The 24840-nt window shown below is 45.2% G+C and overlaps 2 protein-coding genes and 2 pseudogenes across 5 annotated transcripts; all 4 read left to right on the top strand.

The window, feature by feature from the left end:
- The first annotated feature begins 1850 nt into the window (after positions 1-1850).
- Positions 1851-11292, top strand: SAR1A (secretion associated Ras related GTPase 1A). Of its 2 annotated transcripts, none has more exons than XM_081004785.1 (7): positions 1851-2008; positions 4870-4944; positions 5819-5938; positions 6677-6742; positions 7927-8030; positions 8425-8556; positions 10154-11292. In XM_081004785.1, the coding sequence occupies exons 2-7, from the start codon at positions 4887-4889 to the stop codon at positions 10268-10270; spliced, it is 597 nt and encodes a 198-aa protein (XP_080860911.1). In that variant the 5' UTR covers positions 1851-2008; positions 4870-4886; the 3' UTR covers positions 10271-11292. The 2 variants fall into 2 exon arrangements, with proteins under 2 accessions (XP_080860911.1, XP_080860912.1); XM_081004786.1 differs by lacking the exon at positions 1851-2008 and adding an exon at positions 2376-2644.
- Positions 11293-14162: 2870 nt separating this feature from the next.
- LOC308477647 (zinc finger protein RFP-like) lies at positions 14163-15334 on the top strand (annotated as a pseudogene). The gene is made up of 2 exons: positions 14163-14166; positions 14687-15334. The product of its transcript is annotated as a zinc finger protein RFP-like (transcript).
- Positions 15335-15416: 82 nt separating this feature from the next.
- LOC308476828 (tripartite motif-containing protein 10-like) lies at positions 15417-16285 on the top strand (annotated as a pseudogene). The gene has a single exon. The product of its transcript is annotated as a tripartite motif-containing protein 10-like (transcript).
- A 1251-nt stretch (positions 16286-17536) lies between these two features.
- On the top strand, positions 17537-24498 carry TYSND1 (trypsin like peroxisomal matrix peptidase 1). The gene is made up of 4 exons (XM_081004727.1): positions 17537-18981; positions 19976-20106; positions 21857-22042; positions 23193-24498. Exons 1-4 carry the CDS (start codon positions 17828-17830, stop codon positions 23408-23410), a joined length of 1689 nt encoding a protein of 562 aa, XP_080860853.1. The 5' UTR covers positions 17537-17827; the 3' UTR covers positions 23411-24498.
- Positions 24499-24840: the final 342 nt, after the last annotated feature.

The raw sequence follows: 24840 nt of genomic DNA, 5'->3' as shown, positions 1-24840 counted from the left end.
TGGTAGTGTAAGTTGCAATGGGGGCAGGACTGGGAAATGGAGTTGTGATGCAACATAACCTGTTTTACCCCTCTCCCCACCCCTGACACACACAACATACGCAAGCAGGACTTAAACTGGCCAAAGAAAAGTAAATAGTGGCATAGGGCAAGCTCAGTGGAGATGGGAGAGAAAGACACCACAGCCGTGTTTTCTTGCAGATCAGTAACTGGTTGAGGAATGGGAAGAGTAGGAATAAATGGGCATTTCTTCCCACCAAGGGATGTAGAAAGTTGACACCCCTCCAGCATTGGTATAAGGTGCTCTCACTTTCCACTAATTCATAAATGACCTAGAGTCGGGGTGAGATGTGAGGCACTCCAAAGGATCTCTCAAGTGGGTGAATGGGCATTAAACTGGGAAATGCAGTTCAAAATAATAATTTGTACCCCACCTATCTGACTGGGTTGCTCCAGCATATGTAAAAACATAGTAAAGCCTTCAAAAGCTTCCCTATACTGGGCTGCCTTCAGATCTTTCCCAAATGTTATATAATTACTCATCACCTTAACATATGATGGGAGGGCCTCCCACAGGGTGGGCATCACTACCACGAAGGCCCTCTGCCTAAGCAAATGTAGAGTGAGAGCTCATCCAAATCTTGTCCCACCGTTTTCTCATGGGAAAGCCTACAGTTTAGTGCTGAATCATAACAGATGGCAATTGGGTTTTCTGCAGATTGCTGTTTGTCCCAGTTTAGCGCTAAAAAGCAGTTTTTCCTGGCTTGGGGGGGGGGGAGTAAGCTGCAGGGCAAAGGCAAAACTGCTCGGACCCATGCTTTCTAGGCTTCGGACAAGCAAAAGTGTGGCCAAGCCCTGATACTGTTAAAGATCCATTTTCGAGTGGAACTTGATAGTGAACGTGAAAGAACAGCATTTGCTGTGTGTGTGAAGGCTGGCGAGGCCTGAGACGCACAGTGCAGGATCATTGCAAAAAGCAAATGGATGGATGCTAGATAATCGACCAGGCCAAAAAAAGAGAGAGAAAGGTTCAGATCTTTATTTTCTAATCGAATATTGGGTTTTCTCATGGAGAATTCACAGCCTTCTAAGATTGGAAGATTGAGGGAAACAACAGAAATTCACACAGCACATAAATCGAGCAATCCGCTACTGCAAGAGGTACCGATGGCCACCAAGTGGGAAGGCTTTAAAACAGGCTTTAAACTCACTGAGGATAAGCCTGTCAGTGGCCCCTAGCCACAGTGGCTGCGTCCAGCTTCGGAAACACCCAATGCTGGGGTGGGGATCGCAAATGGGCAAGACAGCTACTGCGCTCATGCCCTGCTTCCACCTGCGCGGCGACCGCAAGAGCAGCATGCCGCAGTGGAAGGGTGACTGAGCTGCAGGGACCTTCCTCACATTCTCATAGACAGCCGAACTGAATTATAGAATCATAGAGTTGGAAGGGACCCCAGGAGTCATCTAGTCCAACCCCTGCAATGCTGGAATCTTTTGCCCGACATAAAACTTGAACCCACGCCTCGTAAGATTAAGCGACTCATGTTCTGCCAACTGAGTTATCCCAGCTAGCAAAGCCCGATATGGTTTCATATTGGATGGGATGTTATTTCCCCGCCGCCGCCCCCAGACATTGGACGGGATGTGGAGTTTCCTGCATTGCAGGGGCTGGGCTAGATGACCACGGGGATCCCTTCGAACGCTGCCATTCTAGGACCCGTAGCCTTGGAGGCCCGGTGGGCGGAGCCTCCATCCTTGACGTCACTGCGTCTCTCGCATGACACGTAGCGCGCAGGGCCCCGCGGCGGCGGCGTCTCCGCCTTCCGCCCCAGCTCCGCCCCATTTCCCCCTCACCGGAAGTAGCCTCTGCCGCTGAGAAGGGAGGAGATGCTACGTAGTTCCGGCGTGTCGCTGGCGGCTGAGGAGCGAGAGCGGAGGGGTGAGGGGGAGCCGTCGGAGCCGCTTGCTGCCGTCGTTGGTCGAGGCTGCTGCTGCTGCCGCCCAGTCCGGTAACAGGGAGCCGCCGCTGGGCGAAGGGAGGCCGCGGGGGAACGCGGGGACTGCGGCGCGGGATGGGCGTTGGGCCTGGGCCGGCGGGCGGCTGAGCGGCCGAGACGGAGGGAGGGAGGGAAGCGAGCAAGTGACACGCAGGCGAGGTGGGGGCGGGGAGGAGTGGTCTGAGGAGGCCGAAGCCGGAGGGAGCCGCTCTTTTTTCTCTCTCTCTCTCTCTCTCTCCCCCCCCCCCCCGGATAATTTATAATTATATTTTATATTAAATTTATTATACATTATATTATATATTATAATTATAATATAATGGATGTGTGCTTGTGCCTGTGTCTCTATCCGTCTGTCCATTGACCTCTCGGCACCGGCTCACCATTTCTCTCTTTCTCTCTCTCTCGGCCTTAGCTAGAGAGCCTTTTCCTTCTCTTACGTGGCTTGCCGGGATTGCCTCCCTCTCCTTCCTTCCTTTCTTTCTTTCTTTCTTTTTTCTCTCTCTCTCCTCAACTCCTTCCTCCTCAACTCTCTCCGTCGTTCTCCTTTAGTTTATTTATTTTTGGGGTCCCCGAAGTCCCCAAGGCTCAGCTGCTGACAGCCCACCTTTCTCACTTCCATCCTTCCCCTCCTCAAAAACAAAAAGGGTAGGTGGGGTATTAATACTAATAATGGTGTTGTAATGCTAAACCGGTGTTGTAAAATCGGGGCTGGAAAGCACGAGTGGAGTAGTGACCTCTCTCTCCCCCGCCCACACAAAAAATGGCAATCTGTGTCGGTCTCTTGAGAATGAGAGTGACACCTGTGCATTTTTTTTGTGGGGGGCAGGAGGGAGAGGCACGGCTTGCCACCCTGGTTGTCCTCCAACTAGTTGCTGGCTTGGGTTGTAAGGTTGCAGTTGGTTTGAATAGCCGGAACTGCTAGCAGTATATTCCGCCCACCCGCTACTCATCCTTAGTTTTGGCTTCGCCCTAAGGCAGTTTGCTCTCTGTAGGATTGCCACCTTTATCCCTTCGCTCATAGGCACTTTCGTTCCTTAAAGAAATATATAGGAGGCTCCCAATTCTTGGCAAGTGAATTCTGTTCACCCGTTGGGTTTCTGGTTGTTATGTACTCTGGTTAGTCACAAGGGGTAGGGGGAAAAGATAGCAACCCAGACTTGGCATTTGGATTTTATGTGAGCTTTGATGAAGGGATGAGTGGTGCTGTTCATTTCTTGGGAGTGTATTGTAACCCAGGGTTAATTTCCAAACTTGGGTCACCAGCAGTTTTTGGACTACAACTTCCATCATCCCTAGCTGGCAGGACCAGTGGTCAGGGATGATGGGAATTGGTAGTCCAAAAACTGCTGGAGACACAGGTATGGGAAACACTGCTGTAACCTTTGTAAATTTGTGTTAAAAATACTCCCCCCCCCCCATGGTAACTGAATAGTTTGACAGCTAACTTTTAAAATAACCAAAATGTTTTGAGCCATAAGCCTTTCTGGAATTCATGCCCTCTATCCTAGAAATCATGGAAGTTCATTTACTTTATTAGTAGTAACGGCAAATGGCACTCTGTAAGTGCTGACAATAGTTTTGTTGTCAGAATCACAGAAGTTGGAAGGGAACCCAAGGGTCATCTAGGCCAGTCCCCTACAATGCAGGAATGTCAACTGGTTCAGACTTCAGAACCCTTTCTTGGCATCAGTCTGTTTATGGGGCTGAGCGCTGACTGATTAAGCTTGGAATTCATAGTATCCTATTTGTGTAGCTGTGTTGAAATAAGGAAGGATTATTATCTGGTAATGCTAGACTTTAGACAGAAAAGTTGGTGGGTAACTTGTTCAGTGTTCAAATTTATGAGGAAAATGTCCCCACCCTAACCCCCTCCCAATTTTAGCTCTGTAGCCTTTGCTTTGCATTCCACTCCCTCTTGTAATTCAAGCAGCAGTTTTGTTGTAACATTTGGATTCCATGCTTTTGAATTTATAAATACATTAGAAGTTTAAAAGTTATCCATTTGGAATTAGATGAACCGAAGAAGATGTGGTCTGAGCACCAATTAAACGGCCTTAATATTGGTATCCATGGGTACTTTTTGTAAGAACATTTGTGAGCATAGTGAGTGTTATTGTGTGTTTTATGGAGCATGGTTCACCTGCTGTGGTCCATACTGAAGCAAGGAACAACTTTTCCCACCCTCAGTTAAGATGAATGTGTATCCATGCATTCTTCTATTGTATTCTGAGAGAAATGGATGCCAGTGGCTTATGTACCTTGCTTACTTGAGTGTTCCCTAAACACACTAGCTGCAGAAGGAGAACCTTTATTTGTGTTCACCATATGCAGTGACAAGGCAGGGGATCCGCAGCTATATGGTAGTTGGGGCACTTGTTAGCCCTTTACAAAGGCCCCTAAAGACTTGTTTTGGTGCATAAATCTGAAATGAAAGGCTCCCAACCAAGAGAAATCAATTTAATTTCTCTTCTATATTTTCTTTTTGTGATTTGTGGGGCTGTCACTCAAAGTCTTGCATAAGAAGTAATATATATTTGGAAGCTTCGGGAAGACACCTCGTAACATTTCTACTAAGAATAGAACTTGACTTCATATGGGGTTAGAGTAACCTGCTATGCATATCAAATATGCTGGTACAGAGAGTCAGTTGAAAACATAGGAGCCATTGTGCAAACTGTTTAGCTTATATTCCCTGTTTGAGGGAGGAAGTGTTGATTTGTTCCTGCTATCTTCATAGCTACCACACAGTTTTGTTTTTCTGCTGGTCCCTCTTAAATGGCAACTTTCTAGTTCATAGGAAATTATGATAGCTGAAATGTTCTTGTATATAGCCAAAATTCACAAACAATTGCTTTTATTTTTCCTCCTAGGCAATTGAACTCCCACAATGTCATTCATATTTGAATGGATCTACAATGGCTTCAGCAGTGTTCTGCAGTTTCTAGGTAAGGCTTCAAATGTTCACCTATGAACAGTTCTCTTGGGCTTAGTGTTAACATCTGAACTGCTGGTTTTCACACATTCTGCTACTAGGAACTGAGATGTGGTGGCACATTATCTGATGCCATTTTCACCCCTCTGACTTTTCTAATTCTGAATGTGTCATTTTACTCATTTGCCCTAGAGACCTTGCTAATTTTTAATTTCTTAAAACTGGCTACCTACAGTGGGTCTCAAATTTCAGCAGCACCCTGTACAGTGCCAAAATTCTACACACTCCCCTAACCCTCCTCTGCTACTTTGCAGTCCCATCTCTAGTTGATAGGCTGCAGCTCTTCTGATTTTAAGAAAGGAAACTGTCCTATCCCCACCAGGAGATGCCAAGGATTGAATCTGAGATCTTCCGTATTTAAAGCATGTGTTGTACTGAGCTATGATCCTTCTCCCCTTTTCCCTCTTGGCTAACTTCATCAGATGTATTGGAGTCTATATGGAAGTAATTGTACAATTACAAAGAAAGGGTGGAGACATCATAGCTTACAATTCTAGGAGACTAAAGGGCACAGAAACCTGGGTAAGAGGGGCAAGCAGCAACACCCAATGAAAACAAAAGACTTCTACTTTGTACAGTACCTAAGAAGAAGTAGTCTGTCTTAATTTCAATACTGTACAAGTTAGAAACCTCAGCCCTTCCACAAATGCTCCCTTCTTCCACTAGTAGCACTGGCAATTCTCTGTAGAAAAGCATCTGTTAATGTGCCCAAGGTAGCATGGATATTCAAGATACAGTTTTCAAGATCCATTTATTCTAATTATACAGCTTACTTTGATCCAGTGATCTTATTCCATTTTTTAACATGCTGCTTTTCTGTTCTTCAGGATTATACAAGAAGTCTGGAAAGTTAGTTTTCTTGGGTTTGGATAATGCAGGCAAAACCACTCTTCTGCACATGCTTAAGGACGACAGGTTGGGTCAACATGTGCCTACCCTGCATCCAAGTAAGCTTTTCATAGCTTTGGGTGGTGTTATCTATTAAGGTCATTTTTTTAAAAAAAATGCTACTGTATGTTACTAGACTACTTAGAGCAGGCATGGCCAAACTTGGCCCTCCAGCTGTTTTGGGACTACAATTCCCATCATCCCTGACCACTGGTCCTGTTAGCTAAGGATGGTGGGAGCTGTAGTCCCAAAACAGCTGGAGGGCCAAGTTTGGCTATGCCTGGCTTAGAGCCTGGCATGTATGTTTTAAAAAAGTTGTAGAATAGCAGTTATCATTGCCTTGAAAAGTAAGGCTTATAAGCCTAATACCTTTTGTAACGATTAATAATTTTATAAAAAACTAGTAAGAGATTATAGGGGACTGTGTCATTAAATGCACATTATACCTGGTAAATTTTTATAAGCTAGAATTAAAAATAATTCCATGTCATTTGAAGAATTTGAAAGTTTAAGAGGTAATTTTAGACTTAGGTGGTGCTTTAAGGCTAGGGTCTTAGCCCTTCAGTCATTGCTAGAGTCCAGCTCCTCAGCCACAAACAGCCAATGGCCTGGGATGATGGGAACTGCTGCTGTTGTCATTGGACTGCATCTGGATGGCAGCAGGTTAGCCATCCATGCTTTTAAAGTCTGGTTTGTCCTGAATGGCTTCTCTTAGATGCAGGCATTTTTATATGTGAGAGAAACAGTACAACCAACCAGTACCGGAGTTCATAAAATATTTTCCTTCTTTGCTGCAGCATCAGAAGAACTGACAATTGCAGGAATGACTTTCACAACTTTTGATCTCGGTGGCCATGAACAAGGTAAAAGCAACATTTCCCGTCTTGTGATTCGCGATTGATAAGTGTTTCTGTCTTGGTGTTGGTTATTTTGACGTAGCAAATTATTAACTGGGAGTTTTAATTAGCTGGTCATGATGATGCCATCATGGTTCTCAACCTTTTTGGTATGGTGACCGCCCCCCGCCAAAGTCCAAATTTACTTGGCATGGCAACCCATCAATTTATGTTGTTTTTTCCTCGCTGTCGGTTTATTGTTACATGAATTTTGAATCACAAGCTAGAGTTTGTGGAGCTCTTGTTGCTATGCTTTTCTCCTCAAACCATACTTTTCCCTCTTGGCTCCACACTTGCATGATCTGGAATGATATGACAACTCCTGTTCTCAAAGGGGGGGAGGGGACACTTGAAACGAAGAGTGCCCTTTCACCACTCCCACACACCCAAAATAAACCTTTGGGTCTTTACTCCACACTTCCCTTTGTGGGGGGGGGGGGGTGTTTGAAACAACACATTTTTATACAAGCCAAGTCTGTATATTTTTTAAAAAATACAATTTTTGATTGCTCTGGGGATATCGTAATACTTTATGTTATAGCAACATCCACCATGAAAAGAACCTCACAGCTAAGTCAGTCCAAAAGCCCATCTAGTCCAGCATCCTGTGCTCACACATGCTAACCAGATGCCTCAGGATGCTTGCAAACGGGACCTGAGTATCCGCAGGGGTACTGCCTTCAGTAGAGGAGGTGGAACATAGTTATTGTGGCTAATAGCCGTTCTAATCCTCCTTACGGAAACAGATCTCTTGTAGAAACAACCACATGGAGATAAAATGTAGCTGGGTTTTTAAAGCAGAACAAGTTGGCCTCAAGAAATGGCCCTGAAAATGTGGAAGTACTGAAATTTTGAAGCTAGTTCACATAATGTATACTTTTTAAATTACTGAGCATAGGTGTGAAGTGAGCGCTTGCCATAGAAATAAAGGAATTAAGGCGCCCCAAGGGTCATCTAGTCCATCCCCTGCACTGCAGGGGAAAAGATAAGCACATGCAGTAGCTACTAGTGACGTTCTGACTTTGATTATAATGGCAAGCTGGAATTTGAAAATGTGTCGAGAAACACTCGTGACCAAAATTCTGCCCTTCTTGGGTATTGCAGCTGGTGGCTGTGTTACCTTTATAAAAATGCTTTTCTTTCCCTTTTAGCTCGGCGTGTTTGGAAGAATTATCTACCAGCGATTAATGGGATTGTCTTTTTAGTGGACTGCGCAGATCATGCACGTCTTTTGGAGTCCAAAGTGGAGCTTAATGTATGTAGCTTCCCCCCAGTTTTACATAGCCAGTTGGAGCCTGTATAGAATCTCTCTTCCTTTCTGTCACCTGAAAAATTGGATCTTAAGACTGTGTGAAAGAGAAGAGGTGTCATAATGAGAAAAATCTAATAAATATAAAGTGGAGAATGAAAACAAGGCAGTAGTAGTTAAAGCATCTAAGTTCTAGAAACAGTTTTAGGCCTGAACATACTTTTCAATAAGCTTCTGTCGGACTTCACTGTAAGTCAAGTGCAACTACCATGATGCCTCACTTTGTACAGTAGTGCAAAGATTTTATGTATGATAATAGACAAGAAACTGTTTGGGATTTATTGAGAATCATTGCTGCAGATATGTTATGACGCACATGTAATTCTCTTTTTCCTATTAGGCACTAATGACTGATGAAACAATATCAAATGTGCCAATTCTTATCTTGGGTAACAAAATTGACAGACCAGAAGCTATCAGTGAGGAAAAGCTGCGAGAGATTTTTGGGCTTTATGGGCAGACCACAGGAAAGGTAAGAAGCCAAAGCTGGTCATAAAAATAAGAAAATTGATATACCGTATTGCAAGACTGATATCCTTTTAAAAGCTCTCTCAGTAGAGTGGTATTTCAAGATCCAAGTCTTGAAATCTGAAGTTCTAATGGCTTTTAAAATACTGAAAAACGACAGATAACAGGCTTTCAGTACATCTGTGTGTGATGCAAATATTAGTAGTTTTACTAGCCTACTAAAGAGGTTAGTAGCCTGTGTTTCTGTGCTAGCCCAGGAAGGGGAGAAACTTCTTAAAATTCTAGTGGGGAAAATTGCCTTCTACCAAACAGGCTGACTGCCTTTCTTCCTCAGCCAGTGCAGAAACAAAGAGCTCTAGCAGAAGAGGAAAACAAGAGATCCCTCCCTCTCCACTAGCCCCCTCGCTCACCATGTAATTCCTGGTCACCAATGGCTACCAGGCAATTTGTTAAGTAAAAGGCTAGTTTTAGTCAAAGCTATAATAGAAGTACAATTGGTCAAGGAGAACTGCAAGAACTCACTTTCGTAGAATAGCTTTATTTGGTATATTTGCTCCTTTTTGGAATTCTTTCTCCTATGTGCAGTCAGAAATGACCAAACTTGTATAGTATGTGAACCCCTGGGTTCCCCAAAAAGAGATGAACAACAAAATTTCCTGACACTTTAAAGACTAATAGATTTATTGTGTCATAAGCTTTTCTGGTCTACTTCATCAGATGCATGAAATGTTACCTTCAGTGGGAGGATACATATATACGTGGGTGTCTCCATTTGAAGTTCCTTTATTGGAGAATAGCAACTTTCAGGTCAACAGTAATGCCTTAGGAGATTGAATTTTGCATACGGCGATTTCTTAATATTGCCATTTTTGTTGTCCAGTTGGGTTCCATTTATTTTTACATAGACTGTACATAAAAAACACAAGAACATTGCTGGCTGATACATATACTGAGATTTTAAAATGTGATGCATATGTTCATGCTCACCTGACCTCTATGGATATACAGCAAATTTTATTTTTGTTTCTTGCATTTATGTACTGCATACTATGTTTCAGTCAAAAATTCAAAAATACCATTTCAGTCAAAAATTCAAAAATACAATTTTATATATTTGTGAAATTTACAATTTAAAATGTTTACAATTAAATATAGCTCAGCTATTTGCAAAAGGGGTTTCAGACAGCCCTACACTGAGCTTTGGCTGCACCAGACTGCATGCCAAACTGGGGAGGGATTTACCCTACTCACCAGCTGATGAGGGTGAGTTAAATCCTGCTGATTTGGCTGTACACATCAGTTCCCAACAGGGGAACTTGTGCACACAGCCGACATAGAATCAAACGTTGCCCCTCAGGTGATCACACCCACCCGCCCTGTTGGAGTGTTGTCAGTTGATTGGCAGGTGGGTGGGTTTTTAAAAAATGGCATTGCAGGCCAAATTTAAACCCCAGTGCACCATGATTGGCCTGCAGCTCAGAAGTTCCCTACCCCTAATTTTTAAGAAAGTTTTGTTTGTGTTTGAAGCCATGCGTAACTCTTTTACTGTTTTAAGAATTCCACAACTGAGTCTCTGTGAATGAATTCTTGTTTGACTCTAGGGGAATGTGCCACAGAAGGACTTGAACACACGTCCCATGGAAGTGTTCATGTGCAGTGTACTGAAGAGGCAAGGCTACGGTGAAGGTTTTCGCTGGCTATCGCAGTATATTGACTGATACTTGGAGAGAAATCTACTCCTGGACTGATCCTGTTCACAGCTTCCTTATGGACTTTTCTATTAGAACATGGAAGGCTCTCCAACCGCATACTGGCAATGACCGAGAGACTCCTGTCTTCACTTACCCAATATCACAGTGGTGACACAATTCTTTTCCCTTTGTCTGGGAGATAACATTCTACACACTGGTGCAGATTGTTGTCACTCCAGTTGCCATTGTTTCCCATGGAAACCATGGCTTTCAGTTACAATGGGGCTGGTGAGTTGGAACGCAAAACTGCACACAGCGCTCTGAATGGCTGGAAAAGAGAACCTGTCTCACCACTGTGGCCAATTGACTTTGGAAAAAGCAATTCTATTTTTTAAAGAAAGTGTTTAATGTAAACGGTGTCCCTTTAGATTTCTTAAGTTAGCATTCATCTTGTTTGGGCCAGAATTCGATAGGGTTTTTATTAATCTATTTAAATGTTATTTAGATAGAGAGATCCCAAATTACTGAACCAGCTATCATGATATTAATAATTCTTAGTGAACAGAAAGATGGGCTCAGTTGCCCTGTAAGATGGTTGTGCTGTCACACTGTTTGATCATGAAGATGGTGCTATTGGGACTGACTTGTGCAATGATTTGTTTTCTTTAATTTACAGGGGTTTTAGTTGGGGAGGGAAATGGAACGCACATGCAGACACACTTGTTCTAGCTTTCCATGTCATTATGCATAGGAGTCTGAAATGCGGTTAATCACCTTAGCCCACCTCTCAAAGTTACCACCACTTCCTTTGTCGGCAGTCTTCTTATCCCCCTTCTCTGCAGTAGCAGTGGAACAGTTGTTTCAGGCTTGTGATATGGTTTGTTCTACATTGCAGGCAACTGCTGGAAAAAAATGCAGTAGAAATCATGAGTTTATTTTGTTGGGTTACTGTAGCATTAAATTTTTCCACCAAATGCATATCATAATGCTGTTAATGTAAACTAACCCTGTTTCTTTTATATTCAACAGAGCTTGTGTTTGAAATTTCATTACTTGCCTAGACATCTTCATTTTCCATTTTAAAGAAACCACAAGTAGACATCAGCCTCCTTTAAAGGAGTATGATGGGGCTTTAGGTGAAATTATTTTAGTGCTCGCTGGCAGTGTATTTCACTGATTGATGCAAGAGATTGGTGGCTCAGAGTCTGAAAACTCTTGAGATGACTTGTGTGCTAAATTTTGTTACAGAAGATGAAATGCAAAATAGCAAAACACCAGAAGAACTCTTTTTTGTGCCATAGGCACTTTTTCTGCTGAAAGGTGCACTCTGTTGCTAGGACTTGAGTAGGTTAACTTGATGGTTAGTTCCTGTGATCTAGCACCTTTTGTCTCTGCATCAAAATCTTTGAAAGGGAAATAAGTCCTTAACATAACCATTTATAGTTTGAATTTCCAGTTTTTTGTGCCGGTGGCGTGAAAATCGTTTTTTGTTTTTTTTAAAAAAAACTTCTGAGTTTTGCCACATTCACTCAGCGCTCGGGCATGTCAAAATGTGTTGCTATTTACCCAAACACTTAATGGATTCCACTGAAGCATGTAATGCAGCTGTAAAGACAGGAGAATTTACACTTTCTCTGCCAGCAAGAGGAAGAGAATGTATTGCTAACATGGTACACTTAAATTACACCGGTTGATGCATCTGACCTGTAAAGCTTAATACAGTTGGGGTACTCCCAGGGTAGTTTAAGCTGAACCATCATTAGAAAGAAGCGTGCAACAGTAAACTATTCCTGAAAAGCATAACAAGAAGTCTGATCAGGATCAATAAGGCTCTCTTTCCACTTATAGAATACTTGTAATTCTTGACCTATTTGCAGTGTCTTCACCAAAAATGGCTGCATATAGCATCGTCATTGATTTCTCTTTTAATCTTGTCTCTGTGAAGCCTTTTGATTTTACAGAAGCTTTTCAATCTGTAAATATCTCCCCAGGCCACCGTGCCTATGACTGTGTGGCCAAGGAGGTGTAGAGAACCATGTCAAACTACAGTGGTCATGCAAACACACTTGACTTTAACCGATCAGTTACTACATTATTTGAATCTCCAGTATTGACCACCTAGAGTTCTCCTGTTGGATGTTACATTCAAGGAATGCTAATGGAATTGTTCTTGAAACAATATGCGACCTGGTAACCCCTTACCAGAAGTGACATACTCCAGTTCCATGCTTAAAGGGAAGACCCTAGTGAACAGAGCTATAGAATTTGTGCCCAGTAGAGGCATAGTTTTCTATGAAGGTGGTGTCTCAACCACTGGAGGAAGTACTTGTGAATAGCTCTGACCTTTCCCCCCTCCGCCTTGCCATGTATTGTCATTAGACAAGTCTTAACTCCTTGCAATGTATGGATATAAAGTTTAATATATACTTTAGAAACTGGATTACAGATTGGAAGGCGAGAGAACATGTCATTCTGTTAGCAAAATGTTTTAACTTCCCATTTCTGGAAACGTGAAACATGTTTGCAGAGAAGGTTTGTCTGTATCCAAAACATTTTAATAAAGTTTTTTTAATAAAAAAAAACCAAGAACAACCCATCACACTTAGTGGACTGAGTCTGGCCATAATCCTAATACGTTAGAAGTTCATATGCTCACAAAATAAACTAGTGATAAATGGTGTACAGTTCCTGATCTATAATGGCATTTTAGATGAATGGTTTTAATATAAAAAAGTGACTTGAAGGTAGTAGAAAGTATGTCACATAGTAGTGTTAGCCACCAAATATGCTCAATTACGTAACTGAGGGAGTTAATAATATATTTTCTGGCATGTGAAGCTCTGAAGCATGTTTAGGTTAGCTGGTTGGTTCAGAAGAAAACCTATAAAGGAAAAGGAAGCCCTTTCTGCATGTGGAGTTGCTTAAAAAGAACGAGATTGAAAATTCATTAACAGGTTAAAGCCCAATTCAGAAGTTAACACAGAAGTAGAGCCTGAACAAGCGTATAACTGGTACAGTTTCTGTTTGTATATTTCAGCTAGTTGCTATTACTTAAGTGGCCATTTGAATGAAAATTAAAGTAGATTCTATTTAAGATATGCAAAAAAAAAGTATTCTTTCTTGCAGCTTTTGCTCTTAGATGTACATTCTTTCATAACTGGGTGGAAGGTGAAAAAAGTGCTTAGTAGCTGCAGCCGAGAGGGAGGGAGGAAGATCTGGAGGTGATGTTGCCAGTTGTTTTGTGTACTGTGTGTGGGTTGCACAAGAGAGGGGAGGAAGCCTGGAAATGGCAGGGAAGGTGAAAAGGGAGCTTGGTAGTTGCATGGAGGGGGTGGAGCAAGCAGGAGCACAGCCCCTAGTAAAAAAACAACGAAAAGAGTTAATAACCTGTTCAAATAGGCCATTGTCTTCATCGCATACATGTTATTTGAGTAAGATCCTTGCGACCATCTCATTCTGTGCATTTCTTTAAAAGTTTTGCATTTTCTCCCAGGCCATATTGGGGGAAGGCCGGCACAAGAATCTCCCTGCCCCAACCTTAACTAACTTGATGGATAAAGAGACTGCGGTAAATACTACGTTTTGCAACCTCAAGCAGCTCCTTAAATTCTGTTGTGGCAGATACGGCACACAGATTACCCAACCTGCTCTGCTGCTTGAAAGCATGCATATCTAAGAGCAAGAGGAAATGCAAGAAAGGACATGTTTATGCGTAGCTTGAATAGAATCTACTGCTCTAATTTCCTAGTAGTAGTGCGACATCTTGCATTTTTTAAAAATTAGGAAATTGTTTGTTTTTTTCAGCCAATGCTAGGCAATGCAGGGGATAAGGAAAGTTGTGCATGTGCTTGGTGCAAACCAGTGTTGCCTAGCAACAGCCTGGCTGGGCTGTAATTTTGCAGCTGGACCCGCTGCCAGTATGGGTGAGTAATGGAGTCTGAGAAGTCAGGAGGCAGAGAGGTTTCCTCTGCAAAAAAAAAGGGTTCAGCCAGAGGCATTAAAAGGAATTACATATAGAGAGGTAAAATAATTTTTAATAAGACAATTAGCAACTGAACTAAATAATGGCAGGGAGATGTGACAGTTTCAAGGCAGGGGATAAAAATACAAGTATGAAAGGAGATGGGGAGGAGAAATTATGGGAGGTGAGTAAAAACAGTTTGACAGGCATGGAGGGAGGAAATATAAAATACAGGCTTTTCAACTTAAAAGCATCTAAAGCAAGTTCTTCCTAAAATGGGGAGTGGATTCAGAGTACCTCCACAGCTAATGTCTATATTTCATAGACTCATAGAAGTGGAAGGGACCACAAAGCTCATCTAGTCCAACCCCCTGCAATGCAGGAATTTTTAACCCAAAGTGGGGCCTGAGCTATCCCCCCCTCTCTCAAGACACTGCATGAGCCTCTGAACTAAAATAAACATGAACACCTGAAATGAGAAGCCACCTGCTCCATCTGCCTGCATTGTTTTCAGAACCCAATGATGGCCATAGATTGCAGGCACAATTTCTGCTGGGACCACATTGCCCAGTGCTGCGAAAGGCCTAGTGCAAATGTGTTCTGCCTGCCTGCATTGCAGAAAGCGCTTTCCCTGGCTGAACCTCCAGCCCATCAGGCACCTGTGTAGTATCAGAGAGTTGGCCATGCAGTGCGGCATGCGGCAAGCAAAGGAGAACAAAAGCTGTGCAAAAGACACCAGGAACCCCTGAAGCTCTGCGAAAAATGATCAAACATCCATCTGCGTGGTTTGCAACAGGTCCAGGGTGCATAAAGATCACAGCATGATTCCTATAGAGAAAGCTGCTCCAGTTCACCAGGAGAAAATACATCGCTGTTTGCAAACTCTGGAAGAAGAGAGACACAAGATTTTGTCATTTAAATTACATGTAGGGAAGCCAAGCTAGGATCTTCTGGCAAAAACCGAAGCTGAGAAGCAAAAGCTTGTGTTGGAATTGGAGAAGCTCCACCAGTTTCTTGAGAAAGAAAAACAACTGTTAACCCAGCTGGATTGGGAAGGAGGAAGAAGAGCTATGTGGCTTAATTTTCTGAGATTTCCCCCAGGTAAAGGTAAAGGTACCCCTGACCATTAGGTCCAGTCGTGGCCGACTCTGGGATTGCGGCGCTCATCTCACTTTACTGGCCGAGGGAGCCGGCATACAGCTTCCGGGTCATGTGGCCAGCATGACTAAGCCGCTTCTGGCAAACCAGAGCAGCACACGGAAATGCCATTTACCTTCCCGCTGGAGCGGTACCTATTTATCTACTTGTACTTCGACGTGCTTTCAAACTGCTAGGTTGGCAGGAGCAGGGACCGAGCAATGGGAGCTCACCCCGTCTCGGGGATTCGAACCGCCAACCTTCCGATCAGCAAGTCCTAGGCTCTGTGGTTTAACCCACAGCGCCACCCACGTCCCTTTTGAGATTTCCCCTATCAGCACCCTAATCAATGAACTGGAGTCGAAGTGTCAGGAGTTTCTAGCTGGGCTGCTGCAGGACATTGGAAATAACAGGTGCATTAGGGGCAAATTTCAGTTTCCGGCTCCACCCGGTTCTTCAGAGCTCAGTGCAGTGCATCAGGAATTCTCCAAAGAGAGAGTGCATCGCTGCAAGGTGAACTAAGGAAGTTGAGAGAGACTTTGACTGAACAAAAGTGGATAAATGAGAATGTGATGCTGGACCCCGCGACAGCTCGCTCTCGATTTATTGTGTTTGACAGGCAGAAAGCTGTTGCATGGGGAGCTGTCCTGCAGCACTGGTAGATTCAACCCCACCCACTGTGTGCTTGGCTCTCAAGGGTTAACATCAGGGAAGCATCAGTAGTGGATGTGAGCAAGGGGACTTCCTGGGCTGCAGGTGTGGCCAGAGAATTTGTGAAGAGGAAAGGACTGCCGAATATTGTCCCTGAGGAGGGAATCATGGCTGTTAGGCCTGGGCGATGTATCAGTATTAGGGTGGGCAATACCTGCTTTTCAATATCAAAATAAACATTGCGATATTTCAATAATGTCTGAAGCTATGTAGAGGCAAAAATGGTGATGTCCTGGCAACTGCTACTACTTATGAGTCTGACTCTGAAACTGATAATTTTCTATGTAACCTTTAACATATTGCTACAACTGTTGTGCTACTTTAAACATTATCAGTACAACAGTACTATAGCCTGTTTTCTGTAAAATTAAAGGGGTAGAAAGACTCTAAATCTGATGGCTGGATAGCTCGGTTAGAGTGTGGTGCTGATAATGCTAAGGTTGCAGGTTCGAAACCCATATGGGGCAGCTGCATATTCCTGCATTGCAGGGGGTTGGACTAGATGATCCTTAGGGTCCCTTCCAAGTCTACAATTCTATGAAAAGACAAACGTTTACTCAATGATAGCATCATTAACTAAACCATTTAAAATTTCTGGAGAATATAGTACTGTTCTATGCAGTTTTGTGGGCAAAGTCAAAATTCACAGAGGTAGTAGATTTAGAAAAAATATTAAATAAACCTGTGTATGATTATAAAATTAATTTATTTTCAACAAATTCAAGAGTAGTTTAAGTCTACTTGCACCACCTGTGGGATGATGGCAGAATCGCAGAGTTGGCAGGGAGGGACCTCTGAGGGTCTTCTAGTCGAGTCCAGCCCTCTGCAAGGCAGGAACCTCACTGATGCAGCCGTGATAGGCTGCCATCCAGCCTCTCCCATAAGAGAGCAAAGGCAGCCAGTTAAATCCCCCCCTTTACTTAACCCATTTGTGACACAAGGAACAAGAAGGCTTTAAGGCAGGCTTCCTCAAACTGGCCCTCCAGATGTTTTTGGCCTACAACTCCCATGATCTCTAGCTAGAAGGACCAGTGGTCAGGGATGATGGGAATTGCAGTATCAAAACATCTGGAGGGCCGAGTCTGAGGAAGCCTGTTTAAGGGCATGGCAAATATATGTGCTTTTTTTACTCCTGAGTAAAAAATTCCTGCGTTGCAGGGGGTTGGACTAGATGACCCCCCGTGGCTCCCACCCAACTCCACAATCCTATGAAATCACGGCTTTGTGCCGCGGCGAGCTTCGCTTTACTTGGGCGGCTCTCCCCCTAGCCCCGCCCCCGCCCCAACCAACCAGCTCCCGATCCTGCCAGGAAATCTTCCTGCTGAGCCGCAAGCAGCCAATCGCGGAGGACGTCCGCAGCACGAGCCTCTGCAGCCAACCGCGGCTCGCTTGCCCGGGCAGAGCAGCCAATAGGAGCGGGATCTTTGGCCCACCTGACCTTGCTCGCTCGGCTCCGTTCTGATTCCGGCTGCAGCCGCTGACTCGCGCGCTTTCGAAACCTTAGGACTTTGCCCTCTGTTCGCGCAGGGCGCCCAGGAGAAGGGGATCTCCGTGAGTTTTGCACCTGCTCTTTCCAGCTAAGCGAACAGATCCCAGGGGTGTGTGGGGATCATCCCCACTTGCCTCCTTCGCCCGAGTTCTCTTGCACAACTTCGAAGCTTCACCCTCCCTCTGTAAGGCTCTGATCCCCCTCCTGAGCTGCTCTTACTTTTCCCACCATGCCGAGCGGATTTCTCTCCCGGTGCTGCTAAGGAAACGCGTTCTTCCTCCCCGCAATGGCCGAGGCTCTGCGGTTGATAGCAGAGAAAGCTGGCTGTGTCGTCCGTGTTTCTCACGCGCGCGGATCTGTGCCGCAAGGACCCTGGAGTGGCAGCGGCGTCCTTTTGACGCCGGACCCGGCCATTGTCCTCTGTCATGGCTCCGTCTTCTCTCCTTTCCTCCTGCCAGCCGAGCACCAAGACTGGGCCCAGAGCCGATTTCTGCTCCCTGATAGCTTCCCCCGGGACATCCAGATCCAAGTGCTGAGGCCAGCAGAATGCAGTCTTAAAGCTCCCAGTAGGAACTGGCTAGGTGGAGATCTGGTGGGAAACACCCCAGCCTTGAGATTCAACCCGCTTTCAAATTGGCACGAGACACCCAGCGGCCTCCGCTGCCACAAGGCCGAACTCATCATGATGCTCCCCTGTGTGGCGTTCCAAGATGCTTTCTCCAAAGTCTTCAGCTCCACTGAACAGTGGCGTTTTGGCTCAGAGGAGGAAGTTGAAGAGGAATCCAGCGCCCCGGAAGATGAGGCGCGTTTCCTGCCCTGGTTTGCCCTGCTGAGGATCTTGGATGGCGATTCCCATGGTGTGGGCGGGGTGAGCTGCGTGGCGGCCGAAACGCTGAGGAAGGGAGACCCGGTCTTCGCCTGTGGCTCCCCGTTTGGCTCCTTTTGCCCGGACATCTTCATGAACACCCTCAGCAAAGGGATCGTGAGCAACACTTCCGGAGAAAGCAACGCCCTAATCCTGACCGACGCTCGCTGCTTGCCTGGCACCGAAGGGGGCGGCGTCTATGCGTTATCAGAAACTGGCCTTCACTTGGTTGGGATAATCGTAGCTCCGCTTTGCTGGAAATCCAGCGAATGGGTTGGTCTAACTCTGGTTTGTGCCGTCAACAGTATTCTACATTGCATCCGGAGCGCCCTTTCTGGGCCTCACCGGGCTCTGAAAACGTGGCTGAACCCCTTGGAACTTGTGGCCAAGTCTCACGGAAAGATGGTGGCCAGAGACGGACCACATCAGCAAATGCTGGCTGCTGTGGTTCTGGTGGAACGGGGCCTCACCTGGGGATCTGGCGTGATCGTGAACTCAAGACTGGTGTTGACCTGTCGACACGTGGCCAACGGCGCAACAAGTGTCTGCGTTAGGTTGCAGCCCAGCCACGGAAAGTATGTTTGGATTCTCACCTGTATTGAGAGATGCTGAGGTCAAGTTCTGTTTGCTTTGCTGCATCTTCTAGTCTCTCCAAGATTTGACACTTGAGCATTCAAACCTGCGCTGCTCAGTCAACAGTGTAGACCTGGGTTTCTTAGTGGGCTGGAGCCACAGGGGTGAGCAGTCTGGGTATATGCCAGATGTTGATCTTATAGAGAAGCAAATCACATAGCACCTAGAATCCCCATTCAGTGCACTATATAGAAATTGAGAAACCATCACCTGTGAATTGGAAAGAGATAATAAACTTGAGTGTCAATATAGTGGACACTTCCTTTAAAAAGGAATTCTGTTTGCTTCATATTTTTACAGAGCCACGCGGGGCACTTTTTGTGTGCCCATAACGCCGATGGTTTCATACATGGCTAGGCATATTTCCAGCAGTGTGCATCTTCCAAGTAGAGTGGTACCTCGGGTTAAGAACTTAATTCATTCTGGAGGTCTGTTCTTAACCTGAAACTGTTCTTAACCTGAAGCACCACTTTAGCTAATGGGGCCTCCTGCTGCCGCCGTGCTGCCGCTGCATGATTTCTGTTCTCATCCTGAAGCAAAGTTCTTAACCCGAGATAATATTTCTGGGTTAGCGGAGTCTGTAACCTGAAGCGTATGTAACCCGAGGTACCACTGTATATGCACTCTGGGGAGTCAAGATTGTCCATGTTGTGGGAAATGTATGTTTTCCACTAGGTAAGTTGACTATTTCTGAATGTGCAGATCAACCTACATGTGGATAACTCAGTGAGACCTGTTTCTAACACACTTCGCAGGGCATCATGAAAAACATAGTGGCTTGGCTCTCATTTATGCTGACAGCACTTGTTTAAGAGACCTTCCCAAAGGATTTCATCAGCTTAATAGTTAGGCCAGTTGAGCAATGCCAAAAATCCTGGCTTATTGCAAATATCTGTATCTGCTGTCTCCTTAACGCTTTCTTTTGTTTGCTCCTAGGAGTTCTGTAGCTAAAGGAAAAGTGGTATTTGCTACCAAGGACTCTTCTCCCTATGATGTGGCACTGGTAGAATTAGAAGAAGACCTGCCCACTTCCACAGAGCCCGCCCTGGCGTCAGAGTTTTACAAAGGTGAGAACCGGACACTCCGCCCATCTCCTTTGGGTCACTGCCCATTGGGTCTTGTGGTTTTATTGTGGGGAATCAACCAAAGGCCCTATAACATTCTGCCTACTAAATCATTTTGATATGGGCTGTTCTATTGAAAGTGGTATTTTAAAAAAATCTTGCTAGACTCCTTCCCCTGAGTAACCTCTGTTGAGCAAGTACAAAGTCTAAGCTTTGAAACCATTTTGGGGTGTGAATATGTCCCCGTTGTGCCTCCCCCCTCCCACACAGGGACAGCTGCGATACCTCAGTCAGTAGAGCACGAGACTCTTAATGTCAGGGTCATGGGTTCAAGCCCTACAGTAGGCAAAAGATTCCTACATTTTAGCGGGTTAAGACTACATGGCTCTCATGGTCCCTTCCATCTCTACAATTCTGTGATTCTATAATTCTGTGAATAGTTGAATTACATGGTGGATTCAGTTCAAGTGACGAAAATCAATACAATATGTTGCCTGTGGCAAGCAGGGCCGTTGCTTTCTGTACTTCATTCATTTTTAATTAAATGTTATTAAATTAAACTCTGATTTGCAATACAATGCTCCTGTTTTGGGAAGTCTAGGAAGTCACTGGAAATAATAATAATAATAATAATAATAATAATAATAATAATAAATTATTTTATTTATATCCTGCCCTCCCCAGCCGAAGCCGGGCTCAGGGCGGCTAACAACAATAAAATAGTGCAACATTCTAAAAACAATTCATTATAAAACTTATTTAAGATCCAATTGGTGGCAACCATTAAGCTTAAGTTCTGTAAAGATTGCCAAAGGAGGGAGTCAGGCTGCACCCTGACGAAAGGCCTGGTGGAACAGCTCTGTCTTGCAGGCCCTGCGGAAAGATGTCAAGTCCCACAGGGCCCTAGTCTCTTGTGAAGAAGAAGAAGAAGAGTTTGGATTTGATATCCCGCCTTTCACTCCCTTTAAGGAGTCTCAAAGCGGCTAACATTCTCCTTTCCCTTCCTCCCCCACAACAAACACTCTGTGAGGTGAGTGGGGCTGAGAGACTTCAAAGAAGTGTGACTGGCCCAAGGTCACCCAGCAGCTGCATGTGGAGGAGCGGAGATGCGAACCCGGTTCCCCAGATTAGGAGACTACCGCTTTTAACCACTACACCACACTGGCTCTGTGACAGAGCGTTCCACCAGATTGGAGCCACAGCCGAAAAAGCCCTGGCTCTAGTTGAGGCCAGCCTAACCTCTCTGTGGCCTGGGACCTTCAGGATGTTTTTATTTGAAAACCATAAGTTCCTCTGTGGGACATACCAGGAGAGGCGGTCCCGTAGGTACGAGGGTCCTAAGCCATATAGGGCTTTAAAGGTTAAAACCAGCACCTGCTTGGAAAGAGATTTAGTCTAATGTTGCACCATAGATCACAGTCTCCAAGGAAGATGGGGATGAAGTGTTGATGGCAAGTCTTTTGCTGACTTCCGTTGTGGCTTGCTTCTGAGCTCTCCTGGAGTTATTGCTGAGGGTTCTTGTAGGATTTTGTCTTGTTTCCCTCCACTGGGAACTGTGCATCTCAGAACTGCTTCTCACGTTGCAAAGAAACAGGGAAACAGAAAGCACAAACAGCAACTTCCGTTAGGTGGTAAGAGCGATTTGTGGGTCTTCTTCCTTGGAGAGATTTGGGAGCTTTGCCATCTCTCTGTGATATACAAAGTGGACTTTTCGTGCAGTTTTTCACTGCTTTGGTTTGTGCTCTTCATGCAGGAGAAGATGTGAGTATCGTTGGTTTTGGCGTCTTTGGCCAGGCCTGCGGCCCATCGGTAACATCTGGGATCCTGTCAGCAGTCATCACTGTAGGAGATGAGCCTGTGATGCTTCAGGCAACCTGTGCAGTTCATGGTGGCTCCAGCGGAGGAGCCCTGTTCTCCATGCACAGTGGGAAACTCCTAGGTACAGCCTCTTTCTCCTTGTTCCTTGCTCTCCCATGATCTCACTATGTAGGCGTAGGGATTGGTGCAAGTATGGAATCCTGTAATCTCATACTTGCTGCTGTGAGGAAAGCAAGTTCCTAGTCCTTAGTGTGCAATGAACTGCGTTAAGCGTGGAAGCAGTACTTGGTGAAATCTTGTTCAAGGCTGCTAACATTTAAACAACGTTGGTCTCCAACACTGTCTCTGTGTGCGTGGGATGGATTTCTGCTAGTGCAGAACCCTCCTCTCTTCCCACTTACAGCCCTCACCCACCCTCAAAATCTTCTCTGAAGTGTGGGGGGACTAGCAGATTTTGGGGGGAACACCATGGTGGCTGCAAGGCGAGGAGGGTGGAGCGAAATCCCACCACCCAATTTTAGAGAATTCCCATGCAGCCCCATGCAATGCATCTCCTCACTGTTGAGGGGGCGCCTTCTAACCCTCTGCAGAGGGTTTTAGGAAGGGGAAGAGAAAGATGTGAGCTCACACAACCCATTTTACATGCCCAGCAGGTTAAAAGCAGCAGTTCAATAGGCTGAATGCCCGCAAAAAGGAAATGTCTTTGGGTAGTGGAGACCAGGGAATTGGACTGGGCCAAATGGGTCTCTCGTGGTAGAGACTTTCCAGAGTCTAGGACCAGCTACAGAAAAGGCCACATAAATCAAATGCAAGGAGGAGCTGGGTTCTTTATCCCAATGATGCATGCCTGGGTATGGCAGGATTCATAATCCTCATTTGTCTTTGCCAAGCCAAAGTACATTACACAACTTTCTCCCGCACATGCACTGAGCCTTTGATAATTGGTTGTGTGTAGCAACGCTCTTGATAGGTTTTTATTCTTGCCAACCGTATCTGATCATGGAGGCAGGTTTGTTGTGGAGTGATTTTATCTCTCGATTGCAACCATGTGCAATCGAGAGGTTGCAGCTCTGCAGGATGAAGCTCTTTTATTCCTCTGAATTATGAAATCCCCTTTTTAAATAACAGACTCTAGATGCACAAGATTTCCTCAAGGTCCTCTCCACCCGCTTCCTTGCTCAAATACTTGTTTAAGTAGCCACTTCTTTGCAATTTGATTTTGGGTTCTCCAGATGTTTGGGAATACCTAATGTTTTTTTCCCCAACGGCAGGTATCGTTGCCAGCAACACAAGGGATAACAGCATAGGAGTGACGTACCCTCACCTGAACTTCAGCATTCCCATCACCGTTCTGCAGCCGGCCCTCTTGGAATACCTTCATAGCAGAAGCCTGCGCAGCTTCCGGGAACTAGACAGGGTGAGCCACAAGATCCAGGTTGTGTGGAGACTCCAGAGAGAGCCTGTGGAGGGACCGCTCAGCAAGCTCTGAAGAACTTCAGAAGAGAGAAGAAAAGCATTGTTTATCCATGCCCTGGCTGAGCTATAGCTAGATCAGGGCGGTCCAACTTCTCAGACGAGGTAGGCCGCAAAAAGTGCTTGTAGGCCACACATTGCCTTGTCATGCAGGTGAGGTGAGAAAGGCCTAAATTTGACACACATACACCCCCCTCCGGCCCTCGTGTTGCCTTCCCAAAGCTGGCTAAACAAGGTGCCAGAGTCCTAGAGCCCTTCCATCTCCTTCCCAAAGCTTGGAAAGCAATAACTAGGCTTTGGGAAGGAGGAAGGAGAACTCTAGGTACCTGTCAGAGACCTCAGGCCTCCTTCCCAAAGCCCAGTGCCTCCTGACCTGGCTTTGGGAAGGCAGTGTGAGAACCAAAGGGGGTGGCAAAAGGCATCGAGGGCCCTTAGGCCTATATTATTGGGCCAATGAACCATGCTTATGGGTGGGCTTGAAATCGGCTTTCCTTGGCTGATTTCAGTAGGGCTGAACCTTTTGCCCTTGTTTCCCATCATGCACCTCACTGTGTCCTTCGCGTCTCCAAATCTCACTCGAGCATCAAAATGCCCCCTGTTTCTCTGGAGCTTGTCTCTGCCTGCTCTTCCTTGCTGGGGGGCTCTCTCCTGCAAACCCCTGTGTGCTGTTTCCACCTGTCTTCTGTCAGTTCTTTTTCTAAACCCACCTTTTCTGTAGACTTCGCTCGGCAGTTGTCCTCTGTGCCCCCCTGGGAAGGGGAACCTCTGGCTCTCCTGAGGCTGTTAAGACTCCAGCTCCCATCAGCCGCAGTCAGCATGTCAAGGATCCAGTGATCAAGGATGATGGGAGTTAGCCTGACAACATCTGGTGGTGGTGGGGTTTCCCCCCCTGACTTGCCACTTCTCACAAAAAACCCCTACGTTCTCTCTCTCACACACACAGAATCACAGATTTTGTACACATCTGCATTTGCTTATATGTATCCCCTGGTACCCTTTCCCTTTCTTTCCTCTGTTGCCTTTATGCACAGATGAAATTTTTACTGTAAGCTCCTGGAGGCTGCCTGGATTTTGATTATATAAATAAACGATAACATAACTACAGTCCTAGCATTCTATATGAAGCTATATGACATCTTTTATTAGTTGTTTGTAGTGTCCCTGCTTGCCACCAGGTGGTGCCACTGTTCCAAACACTTATGTAGATAGACTGTGTTCTAGCGGGGTCTGTTTTTTTTCCCCATTTCAGTTTGCTGAAATTGCTTTTAAAGTTTTCAGTCAATAACCTTTTATGCAGAAGTTGTTTGCCGCTGTCTCTTGTGTGCGAAACGAAATGAGCTTATTTCAGCGGCTCCCTCTTGCCCGTTCTCTCTGGATCGTTCATTCGTCGCAGAATTGTGTATTTAGGAGGAACATAGATAATGGTTCTTTTTTCTCAACAAGGCC

This window comes from Podarcis pityusensis (assembly GCF_964106645.2).
Source record: "Podarcis pityusensis genome assembly, chromosome: 5".
Lineage (NCBI taxonomy): Eukaryota > Metazoa > Chordata > Lepidosauria > Squamata > Lacertidae > Podarcis > Podarcis pityusensis.
The sequence above is the reverse complement of the archived record's forward strand: the minus strand, read 5'-3'. Positions and strand labels throughout refer to the sequence as shown.

Coding starts and splice junctions, on each gene's coding strand:
- SAR1A (XM_081004785.1), top strand. CDS start 4,887: ATGTCATTCATATTTGAATGGATCTACAATGGCTTCAGCAGTGTTCTG. Junction 6,743..7,926: donor TCTCGGTGGCCATGAACAAG/GTAAAAGCAACA, acceptor TTTCCCTTTTAG/CTCGGCGTGTTTGGAAGAAT. Junction 8,031..8,424: donor AGTCCAAAGTGGAGCTTAAT/GTATGTAGCTTC, acceptor TTTTCCTATTAG/GCACTAATGACTGATGAAAC.
- TYSND1 (XM_081004727.1), top strand. CDS start 17,828: ATGGCCGAGGCTCTGCGGTTGATAGCAGAGAAAGCTGGCTGTGTCGTC. Junction 20,107..21,856: donor GGCGTCAGAGTTTTACAAAG/GTGAGAACCGGA, acceptor CTCTTCATGCAG/GAGAAGATGTGAGTATCGTT. Junction 22,043..23,192: donor GCACAGTGGGAAACTCCTAG/GTACAGCCTCTT, acceptor CCCCAACGGCAG/GTATCGTTGCCAGCAACACA.